We start from the raw sequence: 14,755 nt of genomic DNA, 5'->3' as shown, positions 1-14,755 counted from the left end.
GCTGAGTCATTGCAGCGTATGTGACGCTCGTGGGAATGTCGGTGGGGTGGGGAGCGGGAATGGAAGCAGATCTAAAAGACCCCGAACCTCTAGCGGGTGAGCTGCAGGAGCTATCGCTGCTGGGAGCAGGAGGGGTCCTACTGAAGGGGGCTCCTTGGTCCATGGGACCCCAAAGGTTGGCTGCCCCAGGACTCTTCTCCACCTTGTGAGACGCTAGAGGGATTTGGAGCCTGGTTCTGGGCCATTGCAAGGGCTCTGGTTCTTTTGGTTTTAGGTCTTCGGAGAAATATTCAGCGAAGACCAGAAGAGCAGTTTCCTCCAGGCGGGGCTGCTGGCCATCCACGACCCCCTCCTCCGCGTCAGCCAGGCTGGCCTGGTGCTGACGTACTCCATCTTGGGGGAAGCCGGCCAGCTGCTAGAGGACGAGGTAACCAAAGAGGGGTCACCTGGAGGGAGACCCCCAGGGCCTTTCACCTCCAGGCCATTGAAAATCACTCCCATCCCATCCCCATGCGCTGACCAGGGAGCAAGGAGAGGGTGACCCCAGACAGGTGCCATTGGTCGGTGCCAGCTTGTCCCCTGAGCAGCTCAAAGCAGGGCAGACCCAGCTCCCCAGCAAGGCTATTTCCTAACAGACATCACATCAACACGACACACTGCCATTGCTCATGCTAGGGGCTGCCAACTCCCCTAGCCACCTCTGTGAGCCTTTCCTCCCGCTCCGGGCCTCAGGCCGGTTCCTAGTGCTCTGGTATCGTGTTATCCCAGCCCCCACCTGCTCTGGGAGAACTGGAGGAGTCAGTCAGCAGAGGCTGCTTAAGTGCCCCATTCACCAGAGCCACTGCCCATGGCATCACGTTAAGGACATGGGGATCCCTTGCGGAAAGGTGTCCACTTCCTCTCACCCCATGGCACTACTGCCCAAAGCCTCCCAGCCCTTCAGCTGGAGGGGGCGAGAGTGGCTGAGGGGACTCTGGGGAGTAAAGCTGAATCCCCAGCGGGGCTGGGAGGTAGAACAGCTCTCACAGGAGAACTGAGAGGAGTGAGGGCAGGAGTTAATTCCACAATGGTGGGAGAGGGGATGGAAGTCACTAGACAAGAGACATGATTTCGTCTCGGGGGTTGGGTGGGGGAATCCGTCCCTCAGAAATGGGGAGGGGTGGGGAGGAAATTTTGCTGGCTCCCGGTGCCGTTAATACTCTTCGTTCTCGTGGGTGTACAAGTCTCTGACTGGATCCTTGTTCCCTTGCAACAGGGGGACATTACAGCAAAGATCATGGCCAAGCTATTTACCATCAAGTGCTTGCGCCATGTGCCCAAAGCACTGCAGGGGCTGTGCTCCATGGGACAGCCTTGAAGGGCCCCACCCTTCGCATGGCCAGAAGCTCCCACTCCCTGCCACAGGTACTGCTCTGTCTTACTATGCCTGGAGGGGGAAGGGCTGGGGGGAGCGGCCATAGAGCCCACAGCACTGAGAGAAACCAAGGCCAAGCACCTCGCTCTCACCACCCTGCCCCCCCTTCCCCCTGGAGCTGGGGCCAGGCCAGATACTGTCCCTGCCTCCATGCCCAGAGCCCAGTGTGTGTGGGCAGCAACCCTTGTGCCTTGGGTTTGGGTGTGCGGTATTGGAGAGTTGCCTCAGCGGCGGGGACATGGGCAGGGAAGCAGGCAGGTCCATTAATGAGAAGCTGCTTTGAAGCCAGATTCATGGCTGCTCCCCATTCAGTTCCAGGATGGAGCGACTGAGGCGGATGCTCAGGAGGAAGGCCGGGCAGGTGGCTCCAGAGCCAGAAGAAGACATCAGCCAGCCTGCCCAGGAGGATAGCGGCCCCTCTGTCCCCGCAGGCGGGGAAGAGGCTTGTGGCCAGAGTAAAGAGAGGAGCTGCTTCGCCTGCTGGAGGAGGAGGAAGACACCAGCTCCCCTAGCTGACCCTGAGGCACCTTCTGGGCCCAAATGGAGGTGGCCCCGGGTACAGCTATGGAGTGTCCCAGTAGCGTTCCTCTAGTGGCATTGTATTGTTTTCACAGCCAGTTTCAATTTCTGGATTCTACCCCTTGCCCTGCTGGCAGGGCATTGAGCGGCACCTGTTGCCGACCACCTGGGTGTGGAGATCGAGGAGGGTGAAGGGAGGAGCAACCCTGAGCATCTGCCATCCAGCTCCATCCGATCTAGAGCAAGTAAGTAGAGTTCTCCAGAGCCATCCCCCGTGTGGTGGGAATATCCCACCACTAGGGCTCCCAGCCCGTCCCTTGTCAGGGTTTGTCCCCCAGGTGGAGGGTTCCTGTGCCCTGGGGTAGGATGTGTCGGGAGGAGAAATTGCCTCAGCAGAGGGGAGGTGGGCAGGGGAGCAGGCAGGCTCGTTAATGAGAGGCTGCTTTGAAGCCAGACTCATGGCTGCTCCCCACTCAGTTCCAGGATGAGGCGAATCAGGCAGATGCTGAGGAGGAAGGCCGGGCAGGTGGCTCCAGAGCCAGCAGAAAACATCAGCCAGCCTGCCCAGGCGGAGAGCGGCCCCTCTGTCCCCGCGGGCAGGGAAGAGGCTCGTGGCCAGGGGAAAGAGAGGAGCTGCTTTGCCTGCTGGAGGAGGCGGAAGACAGCAGCTCCTCTAGCTGACCCTGAGGCACCTTCTGGGCGGAAATGGAGGTGGCCCCCAGTTCAGCTGTGGAGCAGAGAGCCAGGGGAGGGCAGGAGCCGGGGACGGCAGCTCTGGGGCTTCCTTTGCAGGAAGCCAAGGAGCCAGGAGCTGCGCCCCAGGGCCCAGCAGAAGCCGCCAACCACCATGGCAGCTGAGGGGCCCTGCACCAGCCCCACCATGGCCCCGGAGGAGCCTCCCACCAGCACCACCCTGGCCCCAGAGGAGCCTCCCACCAGCACCACCCTGTCTCCGTAGGAGCCTTCTGCCAGCACCACCCTAGCCACAGAGGAGCATCCCGCCAGCACTACCCTGGCCCCAGAGGAGCCTCCCGCCAGCCCCACCCTGGCCCCAGAGGAGCCTCCCGCCAGCCCCACTCTGGCCCCAGAGGAGCCTCCCGCCAGCCCCACCTTGGCCCCAGAGGAGCCTCCTGCCAGCCCCACCCTGGCTCCAGAGGAGCCTCCCGCCAGCCCCAGCCTGGCACCAGTGGCGCCTCCTCCCAGCCCAGAGCAGGAGTTCAGCGACTGTGGCGTGTCAAACACCACCAACTCCGTATTCTCCTGCGGGGCCAGCAGCTCCTCCGTGGGGTCTGGCAGCCCTGAGTTTCGAGGCTCCCTCTTTGGAGGTGAGGGGAGACCCAGGGGAAAGGGAGGAGAACTGGGGCGGTGGGGGACTAGTAACACCCTATGCCCATGGGCTCGCCAAGGCGCCGGGACTGACCCACATGAGCCCCACTAACACCAGTGGGGGTGGCACAGCCACGCCCATAGCAGCGGATGCTGGGCGGAGTCAGGGAGCTCCAGCCTCCCCTGATCATGTTGCGGGGGGCTGACTGCCACGGGGCCCTGAGGCTGATGGGGCTGAGGGCGTCTCTGGGAGGGGCAGGGTGGGGCCCTCGCCGCCATGGGGCTCCTTGCAGAGAAAGGGGAAACATGGAGCCTTCTCTGTCCACTACATCCCCCCAGCAGCAGAAGGGATTAAACTTTCTCCTTCCCTCCCTGGTGCAGACACCCCCAGTGCCCAGGTGTGGTGGGGTGAGGAGGAGGAGGAGGAGGAGGAGGATTCGACCCCCATCACGGTGATCCAGCAGCACCTCCAGGGCAGAGCTGAGGTACAAAAATCCCCCAGCTGCTCTGCCCCCGAGTCTGTCCTGCTCCTTGTTCCATCCCCACCCAGGCACGGGGGGCCTTGTACCAGAGAATCCCTCACCCCCAATGGGGGGACACATCTCCTCTGTGATCTAGCACCCCAAAGTGGGGACATTTGTCCCACACAGGCCAAGGTTTCCGCTCCCCGCAGACACTGTCCCAGTTCCAACCCCATGTCTGTGCAGGGCGACACTGGTTTCAGGAAGGGGGAGGCTTTTCCTGTCCAACCCCATGGAGGTCCTGAGCCCTGGAGCTGGTTTGGGTTGGGCGGGGAGGTCCCTATGTAACAGACTCTCCCCCCCCCCCCCCCACTCCTAGCTGGTGGCGGACAGGGCCAAACAGCTCCGCTTCCTCCACGCTGTACCGCATCTCTGCTTATCGGCACAGAAGCAGGGGCGGGACACCCTGGAGCCCCCGGTCTCCAAAGCGGCCATCGTGGAGAGCATTGCGGTGAGTGGGACCCTGTGCCCGGCCCTGGGGCGAGGGAGCCGGATATGGGAGGAAGCATTAGTGGCGCCGGAGCGGGAAGCAGAAGACAGGGGTTCCTGGGGCAGAGGGCTGGGGAGCAGGGAAGGGGAGAATTGTGACACTGATGGGGAGCTGGCAGTGCGGGGGGGGGGAGGAGTTGCGGGGGAGAGGGGGAAGGAAGTTTGATGGATGGGAGGAATGGGGGGGCCCAGCTGGTTGGGGGTGGGGGTGACACTGGCTGTTTCTGCAGAGCACTTTGGGCTCCTCCCAGGGAAGTGCCAGTGCATCTGCAGGGCCTGAGTCTCACATGCAGTTTTGTTTCCTTGGGGTCTCTCAGGAGCTGACTGAAAATCTCCCTGGTCCGTCAGAGCCAAGCTCCATCATGCCCAGCTCCATGGCCGCAGTTTGCAGCCTCAGGTACCAGGACCCTCCCGTCCAGCTGCCCTAACCTTGGTGCTGACTGGGCCCAGAGCCGGGAGTCACAGCTCCTCCCCCGCCTAGGTTCCACCCAGCTGTGGCTGTTCCCATCCCCCAGCAGAGGAGGCGGGAGCGTCCCCTCTTTCCTGTCCGGGGGGTTGATTTCACTCCAGGAACGTTACAGCGGCCGTAGGGAGGGGATCACTGCGGGGGAAGGGGGTCATGTCCATGGCAGTGCCAACGCTACGCTGGTGCTGCAAAGTATAACATGGGCTCCTCTCTCCTGCCAGCAAACTGAAGCCACCGCTTGCCCTGGAGCTAGAATCTCGCCTTCTGCGGGCTCTTCTGAACAGGATGTACACCCTGGGCACTGGGCAGGACACCACACACTTCCGGGTAGGTCCTGATCCTACTTCTCTGGCCTAGGAGCAGGAGCAAGCTCTGGTCCCTGCTCTCTCGCTTTGATGGAGCTGCTGAGAATAGGGGAGAGGTGGGCAGAGCTGGGAACAGGCCCGGGACAAACTGGCAGGGGGGCCCCTTCCCTCCAGAGGGGATTGCGTTACTCCTCCATGGCTGATCCCAGCCTTCCCTCCTCTCCTCATTCTCTGATCTCCTGCCTGGACTCTCCCGGGGATCCTACCTCCCACCCATTGCAGTTTGGCTGGTCCATACTCTGCTGGGTACCAGGCCCTGCACAGAGAACTGCTAAGAGCAAGGATTGACGAGGCAGCAGGAATCCGGCCATGAACTCTTGCTAAGTATCCCTGGAGTGATGTGAATGAGAGAGGCCAGGATGTGCCTTTTGAGTCTTGCCAGGGATCCTGGAGAATCCTCCTAATTGTCCCGACTGGTGTAGCCCCATGTCCCATGACTGACGGGTGATCCCTCTTCTTGCAGGCTCTGCACAACCGCTATTCACAGAGCCGGGACACCATCCTCAGGGGCCTTCTGACAGAGACCCCCACCATGGAGAAGCTGCAGCACCTCCTGGAGGTGAGTAGACTGGGACAGTCTGGTTTGGAATTGCCCCTGAACCCTGTGTGAGGGCAGCAAAGGAGAGACTAGAAGAGCCACGTTTCCATTGTGTCCTCCCAGATTGGACCCAGCCGGCCACACTTTCCCAGAGCTGCCAGTGCAGGGGGAAGGAGCTGGGACTGTCAGCCACAGCTCTGCACGGTTGCATTAAGCACTAAGAGTGAGCACCAGGCCTGGCTGGGGCCTGAGAGACTGAAATCGTTGTGAGATGCAGGACATGGGCTTCAGAGAAAAGTCACTGGCTCCTCTCTAGGGAGACCCTGAGATACAGGAGGAGCCTCAGGGAATCAGCTCTTCTGTCCTAGGGACACTGCAGTTCCCGGAGGGATTGTCCTCAGGGCTGTTCCATCCATCGTACCGAGGCCTTTGCAAGTTGGGTCTGGGGTCCAGGGCATGTGCCTTGATCCTGACGTGCTGTTCATGGATCAGGGGGTCAGAGCAAATAGACCAGCCCCAAGACTGACCATTGTCCCAGCCTGGAGAGACAAGCAGCTTGTGCCCAACAAGACGTGGGCAGTGTCATGAACCCCCTTTTCAAGCTCTGCGACCAGGGCTCGGCTACTCCACCCTGAGCACAAAGTCTGAGCCCCTTGGGGAGGGGGAGAGACTGGTTTGTAGAGCATGTACGCCTGCCTGCTGACCCTTCCCTGCCTCCTTCTCCTGCAGCACGTCCATCCCTCTCTCCTGTCAAACAACACCCAGGAGAGAGCCAGGGCCGTACAGACCAGCGCGGCCCTGCTCCAGTTTGCCACCTCCCTGCCTGGATTTGACGTAAGTGACCTCTGACCCCAGCATCCTGCAGAGTCAAGTTCTTCATCCCCTGGCTAATTGGTCCCCCCGGGTCCGTAAGGGACTGCGTTCCATAGGCCGCTCGGTGGCAGGGTCGTGCCTGGCCTCAGGGCCCTTGTTATTCTGGAGCAGCAAGGCAGCGACTGCTCAGCGAGGGCCCTTGCCCTGCTCCCTTTGCTCCAAGCTCCCTTGGGGGCAGAGAGGAAGAGGGCTGTCACTCCTCTCCCCCAGCACTTCCTACAGAGGGGTGGGAGCAGAGCTCAGGTCCAGGGGCACTGGGGAGCTGAAGGGAGAATGTTGATGGATTCCCCTCTCCTCCTCCTTCCACCAGACCTCCTCCATCTTCTCCAAGGCAGGTGAATTCGTGCTGCAGCTGGGTCTCTGTGTATCTCACCCAGCCAGTGACATCAGTCGGCAAGCCAGGGGTGGGATCTATTGGCTGCACAAGCTCCTGCTCCAGAAGAGGGGTAAGAAACCCAGCTGGGCAATGGGACCCTGTGGAAACGAGCCTCTGGGAGACTAGCTCCAGCTAGCCATTGGTACGCCTCTAGAACTAAGGCCTCTCTGCTTAGACCCACTGTAGCAGGGAAGAGGAACCCCAATAGAAACAAGGCCCCTCCTTTGAGACTCCCTCTGCTGGGCAGTGGGACCCTGCAGAAAGAAGCCCCCTCCTCTGAGACCGACCCCAGCTTAGATGGTGACTCTCTCCCCGTCTCTCTGAATTAGGGAGATGAGTGAGAAAGTGCCAGGGAAATTGGCTGCTTTATCTCAGAGCCCGGCTCTGTCCCCCAACCCAGGGAAGTCAGCCCACCCAGTACGGGGCAGCCAGCTCGTGAGGGGACAGGAACGGAGCTATTGAGACACATGGAGAGAAAGAGCCCATCATGAGGGCAGGGGCAGGAGCAGGGACCACAGGAGATGGACACAAAGCTTGTAGGGTGTCACCAGTCGGGTAGCCAGGGCCAGATCCTGACTTCAGTGGGTGTGGGGGGTTCTCAGTATTAGACACCCCCATGAACAGGCACCCACTCCCAGAGCACAATGACTGTAAGGGTCACATGATTACTGTGATGGCTGAAACAAATCCCCCTTCTGGTACTAACCCGCCTGGCATGGACCCTGCGATTCCATTGGGCCGCGGATGCCACGAGGAGCCTGGCCAGTGTGCACCCAGAAGGAAACAGGCACTGAAAGCGGAAAGCCAAACCTCCCCAATGGGTGTGTCTTTCTCCCCCAGGGCTCAACACCAGAGAGGCCCCAGACCTGTGGTGCCGGGACGGGCTCCATGACCCCGAGCGCCTGGGGTATAGAAACCTGGCCAGGGTGGGAGAGGTAAGGACTCTCGGCCGGTGCATTGCAGCAGCTCAGGTGTGGAGCTGTCTCCCCCTGCAGTGAGTGTCATGGACACAGGGCAAGAGCCTGCTCCTTATTTCCACAGAGTATGTGAGGCTCCTGGGAATGTCCGTGGGGTAAGGTGTGGGAATGAACCAGATCTAAAAGACCCCGAACCTCTAGCGGGTGAGCTGCAGGAGATATCGCTGCTGGGAGCAGGAGGGGTCCTGCATTGTCTGTGTGAGCAGGGTTCCAGAGCGCACAGACACATTCCCAGCATCTCATGGCACCTGCGGTGAATCCTGCTCCAGAAAGAGCTTTTTGAGGCCTCACTGCCTGCAGCCTCCTACTGAAGGGGGTTCCTGGTCCATGGGACCCCAAAGGTTGGCTGCCCCAGGACTCTTCTCCACCTTGTGAGACACTCAAGGGATTTGGAGTTCTGGGCCATTGCAAGGGCTCTGGTTCTTTTGGTTTTAGGTCTTTGGCGAGCTCTTCACAGAGGAGCAGAAAAGATCTTTCCTCGAGGCGGGGCTGCTGGCCATCCACGACCCCCTCCTCCGCGTCAGCCAGGCTGGCCTGGTGCTGACCTATTCCATCTTGGGGGAAGCCGGCCAGCTGCTAGAGGACGAGGTAACCAAAGAGGGGTCACCTGGAGGGAGACCCCCAGGGCCTTTCACCTCCAGGCCAATGAAAATCACTCCCATCCCATCCCCATGCGCTGACCAGGGAGCAAGGAGAGGGTGACCCCAGACAGGTGCCATTGGTCGGTGCCAGCTTGTCCCCTGAGCAGCTCAAAGCAGGGCAGACCCAGCTCCCCAGCAAGGCTATTTCCTAACAGGCGTCATCAACACGACACACTGCCATTGCTCATGCTAGGGGCTGCCAACTCCCCTAGCCACCTCTGTGAGCCTTTCCTCCCCCTCCGGCCCTCAGGCCGGTTCCTAGAGCTCTGGTATCGTGTTATCCCAGCCCCCACCTGCTCTGGGAGAACTGGAGGAGTCAGTCAGCAGAGGCTGCTTAAGTGCCCCATTCACCAGAGCCACTGCCCATGGCATCACGTTAAGGACATGGGGATCCCTTGGGGAAAGGTGTCCACTTCCTCTCACCCCCTGGCACTACTGCCCAAAGCCTCCCAGCCCCCGGCTGGAGGGGGCGAGGGTGGCTGAGGGGACTCTGGGGAGCGGAGCTGGATTCCCGCTGGGTTGGGAGGTAGAACAGTTCTCGCGGGGGGACTGAGAGGAGTGGGGGCAGGAGTTCGTTCCACAATGGTGGGAGAGGGGATGGAAGTCACTAGAGAAGAGACAAGATTTCGTCTCGGGGGTTGGGCGGGGGAATCCGTCCCTCAGACATGGGGAGGAAATGTTGCTGGCTCCCGGTGCCGTTAATACCCTTCGTTCTCGTGGGTGTCGGAGTCTCTGATTGATCCTTGTTCCCTTGCAACAGGAGGACATTACAGCCAACATATCGGTCCAACTATTTAATATCAGGGTCTTGGGCCAGGTGCCCGAAGCCCTTCAGGGGCTGTGCTCCGTGGGGCAGCATTGAAGACCACCCCCTCTTCGCATGACCAGCTCCCACCCCCTGCCGCAGGTACTGCTCTGTCTCATTGTGCCTGGGGGGAAGGGCTGGGGGGAGCGGCCATAGAGCCCACAACACAGAGAAACCAAGGCCGAGCACCTCGCTCTGAACACCCTGCCCCACCCCGACCCCTGGGGCTGGGGCCAGGCCAGATACTAGTTCGGAAGAATCAGGCTGTGGGGCTGGCCCAGAAGTGAGAGCATCCGCAGAGCCAGGGGTTATGCTCAATAGCCATTGCAGTCTGGGAGGGGTGGCCTGACATGGGGCCCCTCCCCCGTCGTCACTGCTCAGACCCTCCCATGGCCCCTGTCACCCCTGATGCAGTGAATGTCCGACCATCCCCCACCTGGGGCCCAATCCACCCACCTGGTATCTGAACCCTTCCCAGCCAGGAATGAAACTCCCCCTGAACACCCTGGGGCAGGGGAGGAGCCTCCCCGTCTGGCAGGTGGGAACTGAGATGCAGAGGAAGGGCTGTGGGCCTGGTCACACAATCCTGGGTGTAGATCTGGGAAGTGGACTGGATCCCAGCCTAGAGCCTTTCCCCCAGGGGCACCTTCGCTTCTGCCCTTTTTTCTCCCCTCCGGCCAGGGGGTCTGTGAGTGTGAAATGAACAGGGAGGGTAACGGGGTCCTGGCACACAGCCTGGATGGGAGCTCCCCTTGGCTTGGTCCCCAGGCTCAGAGACATCTTTGTCATCCCGCTGTCCTTCTGTTATTGCTAGGAAGGGAGTCCCCCGATGAGGGATCTCCAGGGCTCCAGTAAGTCATCCTCATTCCAGCCCGCATGTACCCCCTGCCCTGCCCTGCCCTGCCCTGCCCTCCGGTTTCTCGCTGTTGACTCTGGCTGGACTCTTGACTCCGGTCTCTGGCTATGACTTTGGCGTGACCCTTCTTGGCTCCAGATTTGGGTTCTGAACCCTGGCTCAGTATTCTCCTTGCCTTTCTCTAGCCTCGCTCCAGGTCCTCCAGCCACCCGCTCCAGCCCTGCCTCCTCCTCCTCGTGATCTTCCCCGACACCCGCAATTTCGACCACCCGGCTTCGACCTCCGGCGCAGATACGGACTCTGGCTCCGGATGTGCCTGCACATAGTCAACACCTGGCTGCAGTAGACAGGCCCCACCATAAATCAAACCCTAACCCCGCCCCATGACCCCTTAGTCCCTCCCAGCTGTCTCCGGAAGTCCCACCCCATGGGGGTATTTCTTCGTGGTCAAGGCGGCCACATGACTGGAAGCCAGGTGTGTCATGTGACCCCTCTAAGAACTCCTCCCACCACCCTCTACCAATCAGGATGGGTTTCCTCCTGGAAGGTCCACCCCAAGAGGAGATTTGACCAATCAGGGCGAGCTCTGGGGTGGGAGGGTGACCCGTCCCGACGTGGGTCTTGTGACCCCTCTAGGAACTCCTCTCACTGCCCTCGACCAATTAGGATCGGTTTTGTCCTGACAGGACCACCCCAAGAGGAGATTCTGACCAATCAGGGTGAGTTCTGGGGCAGTGTGACCCGTCCAGGAGTGGGCTGTTTGACCCCGCTAAGAACTCCTCCCAGGGCCCTCTGCCAATCAGAGTGCAGCACCATCACCTCATAAGTCCCAGTGCTGGACAGACGAGGCCATCTCTTACCAAGGACACATGGTTTAGAAATCGTGGGAAGGCTGCTGAGAGGAAACCTGGACTCCTTCACCACCCTCGTGAGAACTTTGGACTCTGTCTTCGCCCCGAGGGTCTTTGACCATCCGCGGAGAAAGCGCTACATCAGCGACAGTGCCGAGGAGGAGGAGGGAGCGACCGAGGGGAGCCCTTCGGCCCAGCCGTTGATAGATACGCTGGAACCCGAACCCCAAACCCAACTGTTTGTGAGACACCCCAATGAGCATGGTGGCCTCTCTTTATTCACCCCCTTAGAGGTGGAATGTGATTGCGGCTCAGGGGAGTCACCGGCGCACAAGGTGTACACAGGTAAAGGAATGATTAAGTCAGGCGTGAAAGTAACTTCCAGGACTTACCGGTACGGCCGGAGTCCTGAGGGGGCGTGGCCTCAACCGGAAGAGGCGGGGCCTCTCAAGATTTAAAGGTCCTGGAGCATCAGCTGTGGCTGGGAGCCCCAGGGCCTTTAAATTCCCCCCGCAGCTCTGGCAGCCGGGTTCAAGTGTGGATTTAAAGGGCCCAGAGCTCCCATGGCTTGGACCCCAGGGTCAGAGACATCTTTGTCATCCTGCTGTCCTTCTTTTATTCCTAGGACGGGAGTCTCCTGATGAGGGGTTTCTAGGGCTCCAGGTGGGCAGTGCCTAGGAGTATCTATAAATCATCCTGGTTCCTGCCTGCATGCACCACCCTGCTCCTCCATGCCCTGTCCTGCCTTCCCCTTTGGTTTCTCGCTATTGACTCTGGCTTGACCCTTGGCTCCTGTGTCTGGCTGTGACTTTGGCGTGACCCTTCCTGGCTCCAGATGTTGGCTACCCACCCTGGCTTGGTATTCTCCTAGCCCTTCTCTAGCCTCACTCCAGGCTCTCCACCGACCCGCTCCAGCATTGCCTCCTCCTCCTCTAAGCCCTTGGATTTTGACTACCCGGATTTGACCTTCGGCGTGTATATGGACTTTGGCTTGGGCATGCACTTGGCTGATCTTTGGTCTCTGACCACCCAGCTTCAACCTCTGGCCTGGACTTGGACACTGGTTCTAGTTCTGGTTCTGCTTTGTCGATGGACTCTGAACTCGGTTTTGATCCTGGTGTGTCCCTGGACCTTAATTCTAGCACCACTCTTAGCCTAGGTGCCATCCTGCACCTCGCTGTGACCTACACTCCAACCACTGGACCTAACTATCAGATGCAGCATGTGACATCAGGTGGGGCAACTTCTTGCAGAAAATCAGGCTCTATGGCCTCACTACATGAGCCTGGCCCAGTGATGCCCCTACTGGAGTTGTGAAATGGAAATGACTGAAAATGTAGGGGTTCTTTTAACCAGCCCCTGCCCACGGACCTACTCCACCATTCTTGACTCGGACACCCGGCATTCCTGATAAATACCCAGATTACATGGATACCTTTTAAAGAAATGTGGACTCGTTGCCTCTGCACCAGGACTATGACTGCCCTATTGACCTATAACCTTGGTTGAAAGTTGCCTTTGGTTGTATTTACACATGGTCGGAACAAGAATTAGTGGCTCTCCCTGCGTACATTCATGGAAACTGGTCCCAAGAGTTTGTTAGCTACTAAGCATTTCCCATGGGTGCCCAGGCCCTTTTTGGGAAGAAGAAATGTGGGACTCTACTATGGCTCTGTTTAGACAATCGGCTCCTGAATAAAGTGATAGCTTGGAACCATTATCCCCTGCTGTGAATCCCACAATTGTTGGCTCACAGGAAATCTGCAAATGTTTTCATCAAACTTCATCTGCAAAGATTTCCCAATCTAACACTCATTTGGGCAGGGGACAAATCCAAGACAGATTTCAGAACACACTATGGACATTTTAACTGTCTGGTTGCTATTTGAGCTAACTCACAGTCCTCTGACCTTGCAACATTTCATCAGTGATGTAGCTGGGGACATTGTGGATCCATACAGTGTCATCTGTTCGGGTGACATACTTCTCTTTTTGGAGAACCCAGAGCAGCACGCGCAGCACATCCGAACCTGGAGAGGTTTCGGCAGCGTGGTCTCTACACAGAATTGGAAAAGCGTACGTCCAGGCAACTCTCCACAGAAGGTGGAAGCCATTCACAACTGAGAGGAAGTTTGAAGTCCTCAAGAAGAGCAGCATTTCCTAGGCTTCCCCAGCTCTACTGCTGCTTTGGCCCAGGGTTCTCAGAGCCAGTAACCCCCACAAGAACTCTCCTCCACGGGACGGCCACATTCGTTTGGTCGCCCAAGTTCCAACAAGCCCTCACACAGCTCAGAATTGCCTTCACCACCGCATCTATTCTGACGCACAGCATTCATCATGGAAGTAGGCGCATCTACGATGACCATCAGGGCCTGCTTTGTTTATGGTGCCAGATGTGGGCTGAAATTCAGATTTAGCTTGACTCATGTGACTTCTGCCCTTGTACCAATGCACCATGCACCAAACTTCTTGGCATCTCAGGCCTCTGGAGACCCTGCGCATGCTATAGGCAGCCATTGCCAGGAATTTCACATTTGAACTCCCTGAATCAAATGGCCACAAAGTGGAACTGACTCTCATAGATCACCTGACCAAGACGGCGCGCTTCATCCCCCTGTGAACGTGTACCTTCAGCAGAGAGGACAAATCAACTCTGAATTTCCAAAACCAAAATGCCGATGACACCTTTATTTTGCTAACTATAGATTTCCCCTGATTCCCTGCCACATTACCAATGGCCTCTCTGTACTTCCCGGCTTTCAACCTGGTTCAACAAAACCACATTCAAGAATAAGGAAGGGAGCCCCTCGAGGACACTAGGAAGGACTTCAGATAGTATGTGGATTGCTGAGTTCAAGAGGGGCCAGTCTTTTCAGTAGGGAAGCCATTTGCTGAAGGGAGGTACCGAGCCTCAGGCACTGACTGAATCCCTAAGCCCCGTCTGTGGCAGCAGTGCCTGACCCATCCCCTTGGCTGACCTTCTGATCCCATCCTCCTCCCCTGGCTCTAGGGAGCAAACTCTGTTCCTCACTCCAGCACAATCCGTGCCCAGAATGTCCAAACTCGCAGACAATGGGACTCTCCTCCCCTCTCCTCCTAGAGGGGGGACTACTACCCCCATTTTACAGACAGGAAATGAAGGTGATGAAGTGACCTCTCCAAGGTCACACCTAGCAATGTGGGGGAGAGCTGGGAACTGGACTGGGTTTTACAGGAGTGCCCTCCCCACAGGAGCAGCTTCACTCTCTGCCCTTCGTTCTCTCCTTCCCTCTTGGCCCTTCTTCAAAGGGGGCTCTGAATGGGAAATGAGCAGGAGCTTCCTCCCCCCTCTGTGTTCCAGGCTCTGGGATCTGTCCATGTCACCTACAGCAATGCAGCCTGCAGCTGGCCCAGCTTGGGGAGCCAGGACTTCATTCTGTGAAATCAAGACATGCTGGCTCTCAGTGATGCTTAGACGGAAAACCACACACCCCACCCAGAGGTAGGAACCACCCATTCCCAGGTTGTCCTGAGGAGCCATGATTCCTCTAGAAGCTGGGGAAGGGCACGACGATCAGTTTGTCAAAGGTAGGGGAGGATTGTGTAAGGAGAGGGTCTAGGAGAGGAGGAGCGTGAGCTAGGCTCTGTATTTGGGCTTGGCAGGGATCAAGAGACGGGAGAGGGCTGTTAGATGGCAATGGTGAGGTATAAGGGGTGTCAGAGATGGAAGCAAGGCCAGAAAAGTTCAGCTACTTTAGA

The 14,755-nt window shown here is 58.6% G+C and overlaps 1 protein-coding gene across 1 annotated transcript; it reads left to right on the top strand.

The window, feature by feature from the left end:
• Positions 1-4,012: 4,012 nt before the first annotated feature.
• LOC120404073 (maestro heat-like repeat-containing protein family member 7) lies at positions 4,013-10,727 on the top strand. Its single transcript, XM_039536082.1, has 11 exons — positions 4,013-4,018; positions 4,100-4,231; positions 4,587-4,666; positions 4,957-5,062; positions 5,564-5,659; positions 6,368-6,472; positions 6,822-6,957; positions 7,728-7,822; positions 8,300-8,452; positions 9,266-9,412; positions 10,352-10,727. The coding sequence occupies exons 1-10, from the start codon at positions 4,013-4,015 to the stop codon at positions 9,365-9,367; spliced, it is 1,011 nt and encodes a 336-aa protein (XP_039392016.1). The 3' UTR covers positions 9,368-9,412; positions 10,352-10,727.
• Positions 10,728-14,755: the final 4,028 nt, after the last annotated feature.

This window comes from Mauremys reevesii, linkage group 4, assembly GCF_016161935.1.
Source record: "Mauremys reevesii isolate NIE-2019 linkage group 4, ASM1616193v1, whole genome shotgun sequence".
NCBI classification, from domain to species: domain Eukaryota; kingdom Metazoa; phylum Chordata; order Testudines; family Geoemydidae; genus Mauremys; species Mauremys reevesii.
This window is presented reverse-complemented; position numbering and strand designations above follow the sequence as displayed.

Coding starts and splice junctions, on each gene's coding strand:
- LOC120404073 (XM_039536082.1), top strand. Junction 5,660..6,367: donor AGCTGCAGCACCTCCTGGAG/GTGAGTAGACTG, acceptor CTTCTCCTGCAG/CACGTCCATCCCTCTCTCCT. Junction 6,473..6,821: donor CCTCCCTGCCTGGATTTGAC/GTAAGTGACCTC, acceptor TCCTTCCACCAG/ACCTCCTCCATCTTCTCCAA.